At 32.1% G+C, this 12,725-nt stretch overlaps 1 protein-coding gene across 1 annotated transcript; it reads left to right on the top strand.

The window, feature by feature from the left end:
* Positions 1–1,185: 1,185 nt before the first annotated feature.
* Positions 1,186–12,715, top strand: LOC105429827 (uncharacterized). Its single transcript, XM_011643024.3, has 4 exons — positions 1,186–2,731; positions 3,514–3,700; positions 5,272–5,431; positions 7,020–12,715. Exons 1-4 carry the CDS (start codon positions 2,576–2,578, stop codon positions 7,171–7,173), a joined length of 657 nt encoding a protein of 218 aa, XP_011641326.2. The 5' UTR covers positions 1,186–2,575; the 3' UTR covers positions 7,174–12,715.
* Positions 12,716–12,725: the final 10 nt, after the last annotated feature.

The raw sequence follows: 12,725 nt of genomic DNA, 5'->3' as shown, positions 1-12,725 counted from the left end.
TTACTAATCGCTTCGATATTAACGATAGAACGATAGATCGTCGACCCGATCCCTCGCGGGGCGTGGCGAAAGGATACTTCAAAAAGTAGGTCGACGAGCGCAGCTTTTTAAATAGCGGGCTTTTCACAATCTCTCTCTCTCTTTCTCTCTCTCTCTTTCTCTCTCTCTTTCTCTCTCTCTTTCTCTCTCTCTTTCTCTCTCTCTCTCTCTCAACTTTAATCTTGAACATTTTTCAATATCTATCCATCGACAGAAATTTATATCCAAACATGTCTCTCATATAATCGTAGGAAGATACCTGCGTCGAGCATAAATTCTAACGTCGCATAATATACGTCATATTACATATTATGTAATTTGATATTAATACATTTCTGTGCAAGAATTTATGACACAGGCACTTTTATTTTCAAATTATTTTCTGTATCACTTTTCTAGCATTTGTGTGTTCTCGTTAGATATTATTAAAAGAAAATCATCTCATTTTTGTTGCAATTTTATTCCTTTATATAAATTATTAACAAAAGTTATATTGAAATTACTCCAGAAATATTGCGTTACATTTATGGATTTTATGGATTAATTTTTAGAATGTTTTTTTCCTTAATTTTGTAATTTTTTAATATCCGACATTAAATTATTATAATAAATCCTAAATTAAAATTCTATTGAAGCGAATGTGAATCAAGTGATTCACATTCTATTGAAGCGAATGTGAATCAAGTGATTCACATTCGCTTTAATAGAATTTTAATTTAGGATTTATAATAATAATTTAATATCGGATATTAAAAAATTGAAGATAATTGAAGATAATTGAATGATAATTGAAGATAATTGAATTGATAACTTGAAGATAATTTAAAGAATCTAAACTTAATGCGTATGCGTTATTTAAATCGCTAGTGTTTAAATACTTTCAATTAATTAGAAAACATAAAGAAAAATGAATTAAATTTATAAAACATTAATTTAGTAAAATTAATATTATAAAAATTAGTCATACTTGAAACATATATAACATATATAAACATTTGTAAATTCTTTGAATTATGATAGTTGCTACTTATATTTGATATTAATAAATTTTTTAACGTTTTATTGATAAATTTACGTTTTATTGATAAATGAATAAAAAATATTTTAATTTTAAATAATTGGAACTGTCATTAGATTTGTAAAAAATCAGAGATGAATTAAATCAGATAAATTTCATAGATTGTTAGAAAAAAATAAATAAATAAAAAAATATTAATTTATTAATTTTATTATTAGAAATATATTCAATGTATCAAGTATATATAGTGATGCTCACTTCCAAATACTTAGAAATTTTTTTCACAAATATCATCGTATTTTTAATTCATTGCTCTTTGATCAGGATGAATAATGCATTTCTATTCATACAACAGAATTAATTATAACAAAACTTTCGCGCGCGCTCTAATCTTATTAATATCAGTTCTTCAAATCCATAAGAAGATTTTCTGCCGCGTTGCATTTCTCATCGATCTCATTTAAATCGTGAGAATCCGCATCTGAATGAGCTGTTTGTGCAAATTTATTGAGTTGTCAGTATTCAAAACCCTTTCAAAGCTATTACGTTACTGAGATTAATTACGAGATTAACTGCCACGTCAAATGACCGCGACGAGATGACGCCACGATGCTCGAATTCGTATTTATATAGGGTGTCCCGAATTTAAATGTCAAAACGTCGGGAGCGTATAGAGAATCGATAAACTAAGAAAAAAAATCCTTTAGAGATGTGCTCGTTTTTGCTGCGTTTTGAAAATCGCAAGAAAAGACAAAACGTACGTCATTTTTGTATTTATCACTTATTCATTCACACTTATTTCTTTAAGTTGTCACTTCCTCAATGTAGGCATTGTTCAAAATGTTAGCTCCTTCAAGCATTGCATTTAGCATCGACAATTCGTGTTGCTGCCAAACACTGATCTGGCAATATTTGGTGCACAATTCGGTCTTTCAATTGATCTCTTAAATTGATTGGCAAATGAAAAAAACAAAACAAAAGTTTTCATTAGAAAAACGGAATATTATTATTTTTGATTATATGATTTTTACGATATATTTTAGAAGACCTTTGTGCATCTCCACCTTGCGGAAAGAAAAAAAGGTACAACTCAAAATTATAAGCCATTTTGAGCTTTCGAATTGTGCAAATTAAAAATTTTGAGGTTTCCTGTAAATTGAAATTCGATTTTTTAAACGAGAGAGGAGACGTTTACTCAGTCTCCACTTAAAATAAGAATATTGAATTTATCTCTAAAATTAAGAACTATTTAAGAGCTTTTAAATCGATATAATTTCAATTTTTGGGTCTCTTCTCTTCCTCTAAACAGCTCTTAAGCTGTTAATCAATATATATTATATCAAAATGGTATCCATACGTGTTATCGCGCGTGAACTTTGCAAAGTCAAAGCGTTCATTATCCGCTTAACTCGCGGTGGCCGACTAACCAGCGCTATTAATTGCGATAATTAGCGCGTTCGGCCGTTCTACGGCCGTTCTATCGAGCGGCGCCAAATCGCCAGTCCCGAGTGTTTAAGAATGCGAATCCCTCGTGAGTTTTCGCTAGCCATCCTATGTATCTGTCTTCATGATATTTATGTCACCGCTTTATCTCAAAGTAGCGGCAGGTTGGCGCGTGATAAGAGATACCTGGTGTATCCGCCGCCTAGAGACTTTGCACCGACAAAAGTTCAGGTATATACGAGTTCGTAGATATTTCCAAGATATTTTTCAATATCTTCCATATCTTTGTTTTCAATAAAACAAACGAGATCGTATGAAAAATCGCGGTTATATCAATACTTCAACAAGATTATTAAGGATGTATTACACTACCTATTTTTATTTACAATAAAAGAATTATGAAAAAAATATAAAATTATTCTAAATCACATTTAATACAAAAATAGATGTAATCATCTTTTTGGAATATTGCTAAATAAAAAAGTAATATTTAGCTTTATCCTTTTTATTTTTAATATTTATATTTTACAATCATATATTTTGAATATATACAATTAATATTTTGCTTCTTCTTGACTGAGATTATATTATATTTGTACAAAATATATCTTAAATTACAATCAATAATAATCAGGATTGCTGAATGTGGCGTATTAAAAGAAATGCTGTAATTTTTCATTTAGTTTCGACTTTGCCTCCAGCAAAGTTGACTTAAAAATTAAATAAAAATTAAATAAAAATCGGCCCGTTATCGTGTTATTCGGGTTGTTTTGTGCAACGATTCGACGGCGAGCGACGCGTTTTGATGGAGGATTCGCGATATCGCCGACCTATTCGAATCACAGAGTTTCGGGACATCCATTTTCCGATCTAATTTCGTGCGGTTGAACCTCGATCGCTGCCGGCATTGGAGGCCGACGGAAAGCCGGGACGAGAGGGAGAACGGGGATGATTCGATCTCTGGTTGTGGCAAACGATCGATGACACCTTCCTATATTTGAAAACCGTTCTAGTTAATCCTCGGCCTCGGTTTACCCATGGAAGTTGACGTCAGCATGATTATCGGCTACGTGATGAAATTTAATTACGTCCTGCCCTATAACGCTTCATACTTGACGGATCCATACGTCCGCTATGACAGATCGATCAACCGCCATGTCGAGCCTGCTGGAAATGACGCCTCTCCGCCAAATGCGAAAGGTATCATGTTCTTTGCTTGTATGGGATGTGAGATTAATTGAAGCTATATTATAACAGCTCCTCCATTCAGAGGAGTTTCTCGCTTAACTTTTGTAACAGCAATAAAATAATCTTGAATTATTATTCAAATCATTCATTTTAGTATTATCCCGTATTAATTCTGTATTCGTGCTGAATTAATTGAAGTTATTATGATAATCCTTTTGTTTAAAGAGTCTCCTCACTCATCACATTTTCACTTTCATAATAAAATTGATATTTTAAATTATTATCCAAGGCATTATCTTGCATGTATTAATTCAAATTTGTTATAGAAATTTTTATTATAAAATGTCATCAAAGATTTTAATTCTTGCGTTAAAGTTTAACATACGTCAAGTTATTATTATCGAATGTTTTATACACACAAACATTATTAATACATTTTGGAAACTATCATATATGTATATGTCATATATGTATCTTTATATCCGAGAATTAGAAGAATTCATCGCTCTTGCATCGAATTGCATTCAAACAACTCTTGATCACAGTGCTTGAAGTGAAACTATTGATATCTCGATGGCGTAGATGCAGCGGTACACACACACACATTTAACTCCGGGGAGAAAAATAAAATTTACTTGAACTATCCAGATCTTCGCGAAAAAATAGTCGAGGGAAAGTCATATTTATTATTTTACGTCTGTCTGCCTCTTAGACGCGCCATCGTGTCGATGCATTCGAAGTGATCAGACGGCGAAGAGAAAACGCGAGATATTATGCAAGAGCGTTATATAAGATGCATCGAGAAGATCTCGAGTGGAATTCCGCTCCTCGAAATCTACTCGGGGCTCGAGGAGCGGAATGAAAAACGAGGCTTAATACCGGGATAAAGCGAGGAGCCTTTCCCTTTACATGTTAATAAGCCTACTTTTGTTGCGTGACCCGTATGCCTACCACCGTAGTACAATAGACGTTAATCCTGCTCCTTTATCGAAGAATTCTCTCCCATTCGCTTTGATCTCGTTAATCCAACCTAACGTAGCCTGAATCCTTCCTTATTTTTTTTTTTCTCGTCGTACCTCTTCTTACGCTGTATCGGACTCGTAATGACTTGTGGCGTTTGATCTTCAGATACTTGATGGTCTTTGAGAATATTTTCCGAGATATTAACCGGTACCGATGCAGCAAGAGAATATAATAACGGTTTAAAAAACGGGGTATTACATTTAAGCGTAAACTCATATTACATTTTGTACAAAAAAAAAAAGAAACACTTTAATCTCAGAGAATGATTGTTATAGAAAAAGAACATTTGTGAATTATCTTTGAGCTGTTTAATAATGCTATTATATAATAATGCTGCATTTTATTAATAATTTATTAGATCTATTACTTTGTAAGTTGAAGTAAATATTGTAGCAGTACTTTGAAGTTTGAAGTAAATGTTCAGCAGTATACAAATATCACACTTTTCACTTTTATTTTTTTAATACACATAATCATGATATTACTTTTATTTGCATTATTTACTTTTGTGCGTGCATTTCATCTGTATTTCTATTATTATTTCTTTTTGGATGAGGCAGCTTTGATATCCAGATGGGAGGGTTATGAAATTCTCGAGTCGGCCTTTGAGTCTATACGCTCGGGGAAAGCCTGCCTTTTGAAAACCATTTGCGAAGCCGCGGCGGTGCCTTTTAGACGGAGCCATACTCTGACTGCGCAACTCGCCCATATTTTCCTCACGTAAGCATTAATTCGGCAAGTAATCTCTTAGAGTAATCTTTAGCCAAGCTCGGAACAGCTTCGCGATTAAGGAACTGTTACATTTCCGGTACCATTGTCGTGGCTTAGATATATGAATAGTTTACGTTGCATGCATATGATCGTATTATGCGAATGTATTTCTAGGCTCAAGCACACGCGAGCACCTCATAAGACATTTACTTAGAACGTATGAGATAATCGTACGTTTTAAATTAAATGATAAGATATTTGCAATGTATTACAACAATTGCAAAATAATTTCTTATTTTACTGAACAATTTGTGATACAATAATGCATTTTATTATCAATACTATCAATTTTTGTAATATTGTTCTTTGTCATGTATAGATAATTATTTCATATTTTAATTGAAAGAAATAACCAATAATAAATTCAAAGTGGTTTGCAACCACGATAACGCGAATATTAATTATTTATCGATTGTCGATGGTACCAGGCGATAGCAATTACTAACAGTTCGAAAAAACGACTATATTATACCCGGATAAAAATCTTTTCCTTTTAAAAAATGCATTTTAATGTAGGAATAAAATAGAAGTAGTGCGCGGTAGTTCTGACCATTTCAGTATAAATTAGCATGCGGAAATTTTTTGGATTTTTTGGAAATTCTTACACTCACTGTCAGTTTGTTAATTAGGAATAGATACTCTTTACTTGGAAGAATTTCTGTGTCTGGACTTATACAAATACAAATTTTTATAGAGTCATTTTCAGTTTATTTTCAAAATAATGTCCTAAACTATTTTCATTCAAGTGAAATTCTGATACAATTTTTCTTAGGACATTTTCAATTTAGGACATTTTAATTTTAAAGTTAAAGTCAGTATAAATCTAAATTAAAGAATTGTTAGAAAAAAAAGTAATCTTAAGATTAATTTTGAAAATATTTGGAATCTTAACTTAAAAATTAAAATTAATTTTCTGATTGTTATAGAGTTGGTTGATTACTAATAGTGTAACAATCAATTAATTACAATTAATTACAAACTTCGAAACTTTGGTATTAAAGTTATTTAATAACAATAGCGTGACAAACAATATCTGTTTCTAAGGAAAGTTACAATAGAAATAATTTAAGTCTGGAAGTTCTACTTAAAATGTTTACTTCGATAAATGCCTAAAAAGAGAAATCAATAAGTTCAGTTACAACGGATTAAATTTCAAATTAAACAAATAATTAATTTAAATCAAGATCCTTTCTATTTTTCCTAAAGCTTAAAGAAATAAAAGATAAATCAAAGGATAATCAATAAAGGGTAATTTTTAATTATAAATTGAAATTAAATTTGAAATCAAATATCTATATTTTAATATTATAAATAAAACTGATATGAAATTTATAAATAAATGAATAATTTATTATTTGAAAGTAATTAATATACAAACTTTTCTAATTCTAGGGTAGAAGTATTTAAATGAAGTAATTCTAGAAGAACAAACAGAAACAGAATTTTTCCAAAACGTGACATTTTATAATAATTCTTTGCATAGAGAAATGGAACGTGTTTTAAAAATCTAGTCATTTTTATTATACAAATATTTCAGACCTTCCACTACGTCTGAGCCATTTAGGAATACCTACGATCAAGAATATCATGCTGCTGAAATCGCAGGTCAACAAGATCCAAATAGTTGCAACAGTTTATTCCCAGAATGTACGGAAAACCTATTAGATTATTTTACTGAGATATTAGAATAATTATGTCGTTTTGTGAAAGATTCTTATTTTAATATTACACTTCTGCACAAAGTCTATTTACATAATTTATTTTTAAAGCTATTTATATAAAATCTATAGATATCATATAATATTTTCATCAAAAAAAATTAATGAAATATTATTTTATATATAAAAAAAACATTATTTATTATAATCTTTTTATTTTCGAAATGAGATATATTTTATATATAATTATAAAATAACAAAACTCAGCTATTAACACTAATTGACAAACATCTTATCTAACATTCTTAAACAATTTTTATTGATTAAAATTATTTAACTTTCAATGTTTAATTATGAAACAATTGCGCGCGTGTGTGTGTGTGTGTGTGTGTGTGTATGTATATATACATGTATATACACATTGTATGTACTTCGAATGAAACGTACGACACAACAGGAAAGATATCGCCGAAGAGATTTTGCGAAGCCCACAAACGAAGTTATTCTTTTTAATAATAGGTCCATTGCATTGCATCGTGATTGGTAGTCGGTCTTTTTGACCTCTATAAATTTCGAGCGTACCATTTTCTCTTCGCATGCACCTGTTGTCGAACGAGAGTATTGGCAATAACATCCAATAACTGCGTCACGTTCAGTCGCGAACAGCGCGTCTTTCATACCTCTTGGTTCCATGTGCTTCCTCTTGCCACACCCTTCGTGGTCCATTTACTTCCGATCCCGCCCATTGTTCTGTGCCTATTGCCCTTAATATTTATAATATTAGGTCGGACGCGACTTTGCGACGAAGTTCGTAATTTATGACGGGGGGAAAAAAGATGGAAAAAGAATCCCGCATTACGTTTGGATGTAACATTAGATGCACTAGATAGTTTAAAATAAAATACCAAGTGTAACGATAAAGATTTTCCTCGTAGCGTTAAAGCAGATTATTTTTGAACAATTAAAAGGAATTACGTTGATATTCACCTTCAATTTTTTAATTTAAATAAAAGGGATTAAAATGTTTTTTTAAAATCGCATGTTATTTTTGCAGAGATTGTACTAATCTTCTTTGTATTCCAGCTTTGCATGTTCGCTAAAACAATCATGAATTGTAATAACTTAATAATAATTTAATTTTTTTTTTAATAGAATAAACGTTTGTGAATATAAAACAAAAGCCAAGACTTTTAGCAATCGTATTTGAACTCGCCTGGACTTTTTTAAAAGCTCAAGCTTAAGGATTTCAGTGTCACAAGGTGTCGAATCGGTAAAAAGTAAAAAGACACGGACTTTCCGAAAAGAATGAGATTGAGAATCTTGATATTACATTATCCCAGACAGATAAACGTGACATGAAAAGTAGGATCAGACGATTCGGGGTCGGCGTGATCGCATGGTGAAAAAAAATAGTGTTAGTGTGAAATCTTCGACAAGGATTCGAAGTCGCGGATGTCATGGAGGCGGCGATGTAGGAAATACTGGTGTTATAAAACCGACAAATTGTAAGCTGTCACACCATTTATTTCGCAAAACTATTTTACTAGCATTTTTGTTACGCGTATATATTTTTTATTTCAAGTGATCCTCAATCTATCGATACCTGAATTTATGGAATATGATATCTCTTTATGTAAAATTTTTACACCGGTTGTTCCAGTTTTGCGAAGAGCTCTTTATTTTTGATTGTCGTTAAATCGAAAAACTCTGGAACCCGATATTTTTTTTTTTTTAAAGAGTAAATCTCGAGATCAGTCTCAGAGAGATCGATTGGCGAGGGGAGGTTGTTTCTCGAATTTCTGTTTTTACTAGAATTACGAATTGTTAGCAGTTGTGCCAGTTTAACTTGCAGACAACTAGAACCGTTCGATTCTATCGAGCGGACAAGGCAATTGGCTTAGTTCGTGTGTACCGCCATGAATTCTGCCACGGAATTGAATTACAACTCCAGAACGATGTAATAAAACTCATCCTCCTAGCGTATATATCTTTGTTCGCCCGTCGTTGAAAAGCGTAAGAGGAAACGGATCAACCTCCCCTTGACGATCTTCTCTGAACTGTCCAGAAAGATATCGATCGGCAATAAACAAGTTTCCAATTCGGCAATGGAAATGCTGGTTTAACACGTTGCGGTTTAGTCGCCGAAATGTTAGAACATAAATTACGACAAAATGATTACCATCCGTCTCTATATTAAATTCAAACGGTCCGTTTTCGAAATTGAACTTTAATAGACTAATGTGTAATTATGTAAAGCAGGGCTCGCGAAATGTTGGAAGAATTGAAGTAGGAGTTTTCGTTCCGCTTTCCGACTTTCGGGCACTTTATCATTCGTTTCGAGCACTTCTTAGGTGCCGATGAACGGCGGGTATTTTTTTCAATTTTCGTTTCGTTTTAAGCGGCACGTACAACTACCGTGGAAAAATGGATCCTCCGATACCGCCATTGTTGACCAGCGTGATAAACTGACCCCGCATACATCTTCTTTTGTTTCAGAAAATACCCCCCGCACGCTGTTACGTAACCATTTATTTTTAGTCGAGCGCCGATTTTGTGCATTGTATCCCGCAATCCGACCTCTCCCAATATAAAGAGAAATGATCGAAGCTGCGGAAGTGTTTCCTACCTACGCTGTCAAGGATACACTTTACGCAATTCCCGTTCTTTAGCTAAAGCTTCTTTATGATTGTTAATTATGCAACTTATACCCGTATGCCAGCGTCACATTTGCAGCAGTGATATTTAAACGTGAGATAAAAATAGCGGAAAAACAAACTTCCGGCACTTCATATGTAGAACTTTATTCTCGGTGAGTAGTGCGAAGGTCAAGAAAAGTTTTCATTCTACCAAAGAATAAATTTTATTGTTTCTTCCCATTTTGGTTGCGAGCTGCATTTTCCTTTTCTTCGAGCAAGAATTCTCGTTCGAATGGACGTTGCTTAGCCGATCGTGAAGAAATACACGTTTTGCATTCAGCCAACGACGATTCGTGTACATAACGAGAGTGAGTTTTACGAAATCGTACGGCCGTGATTCAATTTAACGACGGCATCGTGAACTTGCGCTTACGAAGATTCCACAATGTTGCGAGGTTACGATGATAGAAGCGATCACCTCTTGGCCGAGATCCTTCCGCGATGAAATGGAATTTCGTTTTTCTTGTTACTCGCTAGCTACTTTTTCCCTCGAATGGTCCGACCGATCATTCCGCCCTCGCACAAATTTTCGCAAAGATTTTATTACGTTCTTAGATCGTTCCTGCATTTAAAGGCCTGAAGGATATTCGCGACCAGCCATCGTCGATCATGACGTCCAAAGTTGGAAACGCGGACGATTCTTTGTAACTTATGACCGGGGAAAAAAAAAAAGTATGTCTCTATCCGCGGGAATCTAAAAGAGTCTACGTTCAGAATTACTGGTTTTGACATTTTATATAATCGTTATTAGAAAAACATTTAGTTCAATTTTATTATTCTACGTCATCGAAGTAATCGAAGATTAATATAAAGTTGGAAAAAGAAAGATAAAAAGATGGTTTTAAATTTTGATGACTTTTTCTTAATTTCTACGATGACGTAATAGTAATTTATTTTTTAAATTCACTAAACTTTGTTTAATAATTCATAAAAATTGAAAATTTGATAAATGAATTAGAACTTTTGAAAATTTATATTTTGAGAAAATATGTTAATTTCATATCATCGTCATTTTATTTATATATGCGGATAATATTATTTTTGGTATGTAAAAAGTTAACAGAAAATCAAGTTAAATACAAGTAAATTTGCTTTTATAGATAAAAAAATTTATTATAATGAACTTTTCATACTACTTTAATATCATAATATTTTAATGTAGTAAAAAGTATAAATAGAAAGAAATATTTTTACTAAAGAAAATGTAAGTACAATTTACAATTATAATTATACAATTATACAATTATTACAATTAGACGCAATTCGTATAAACAAACACAAAAAATTACGTATAAATACATACAGGTACATTTAAAATAAATTTTTTATTATATTATCCATTTTCATTATTTATAGAATTAGAATGTCCGAATATAAAATATTATGTTGTGAAATTAATAAGTTAGGCATCAAATTCTTTTATTTGTTACTAACTTAGAAAAATTAGAAATTTATCATTTTAAATACTTTTTTCGTCATCTTAACCTTCTTTTCCCTATATACAAAAAATATAAAACAAATAAAATGTCCTCTATCTTTTCTCTTGCCTGTATAAGCAGAAAGAAAGTTTACCTTTGACCTTTTTATTTCATTGTAGTCAACTCTTGAAAGTCGTTCTGAAAGGGGCCAACGTTGTTGCTATTTTGCGAAATATAGTCTTCGAGCGATTCGTAGCTACGACTAAAGACACCATACGGAAAGCTAAAGCCGGACTTAAAGAGTAAAATATTGCTTCATTGCCCTTTTCGTCCGATATTTCTGTTTCTCTTTTTCTCTCTTTTTTTTTTTTTTTATAATGCAACTTCGATTTGGACTCAGGCTGGAGGCTACGGTTTCGCCGCTTTTCGAGGTGAGCTTTCTTCTGTGACACTATCAGCGTACCGATCCGTTCATCCTTAGTGCTATTAAGGTGTTATCATAACGAAAATGGAGCGTGAACGTAGTTCTCTTTTCGCGGTTCTCCGCGGTTCTCATATAGGTTTTTTTCCTGCTGATGTACGCAGAGTCATCGAACCCATCTTGGCAACTTGTGAAAAGAGGGCGGCGCAGATTTTTAGAAGGAGCAGAGACTTTTCGAGCGTCGTAAAGAAAAATATACGGTTATTTCAGAATGTGAATGTTTTAGATATAAGAAAGAGACAGATTTAAAGCGAAGACTCAAGATTTTAAAGTAACGTACTTTTAACATATATATAGATATTGTATTGATTTTAAAGATATTAATTTGATCAGGTTTAAAAATTTGATGGAGGCAATATTAAATGATAAATATAGCAATTTAATGTTATCTTTTTGTAATATAAAATTGTATAATACACAAAATTGAAAATTGCAATAATTCGTAAATCTTAATATTAAAATTTAAAAAAATTTAAGATACTAATGTTTTAAAAAATAATATATTTTATTTTAACTTATATACTGAATTATAACTAATATCAATTTCAATTATTATTTATTATATAGAATTAAATATAGAATTATATAGAATTATTTATTATATAGAATTACATCGGACAAAATTTAAAATATAGTACTAATTCTTTCTTTAATGTTGTCGGTACTTTTCAAACGTAAATCAAGAAAGGAATTAATTAAATAATTAAAGCGCGCTCGTGTTGCAGCGTTAATAATTTCTAACAGCGATACAAATGCGATGAAAATAACATGTCGACCGTGCGCTCGCTTCTTCGTACATTACGCTATTTCGAGTTACGACGAATATTTAATTCGCACGACAGGTTACAGAGGTGCGAAGAGGTCTCGTCGTGACGCAACTTTTAGCAGCTGCGTTTACCACGTCGCGCGCACGTGGTCCGCAAACTCGACTTATTAACGGCGACATGTTACACGCAATATTTCGCGCGATACCGGCGCCATTATTACAAT

Source organism: Pogonomyrmex barbatus, unplaced genomic scaffold (genome assembly GCF_055798465.1).
Source record: "Pogonomyrmex barbatus isolate J1 unplaced genomic scaffold, ASM5579846v1 scaffold13, whole genome shotgun sequence".
Lineage (NCBI taxonomy): Eukaryota > Metazoa > Arthropoda > Insecta > Hymenoptera > Formicidae > Pogonomyrmex > Pogonomyrmex barbatus.
Note: the sequence above shows the minus strand (reverse complement) of the source record. Positions and strands in the feature narration are given on the sequence as shown.

Bases quoted from the DNA above. Each gene is read 5' to 3' on its own strand.
- LOC105429827 (XM_011643024.3), top strand. From the start codon at position 2,576: ATGCGAATCCCTCGTGAGTTTTCGCTAGCCATCCTATGTATCTGTCTT. The intron at 2,732-3,513 runs GTATATACGAGT...AAACCGTTCTAG, and splicing joins TTGCACCGACAAAAGTTCAG to TTAATCCTCGGCCTCGGTTT. The intron at 3,701-5,271 runs GTATCATGTTCT...TGGATGAGGCAG, and splicing joins CTCTCCGCCAAATGCGAAAG to CTTTGATATCCAGATGGGAG.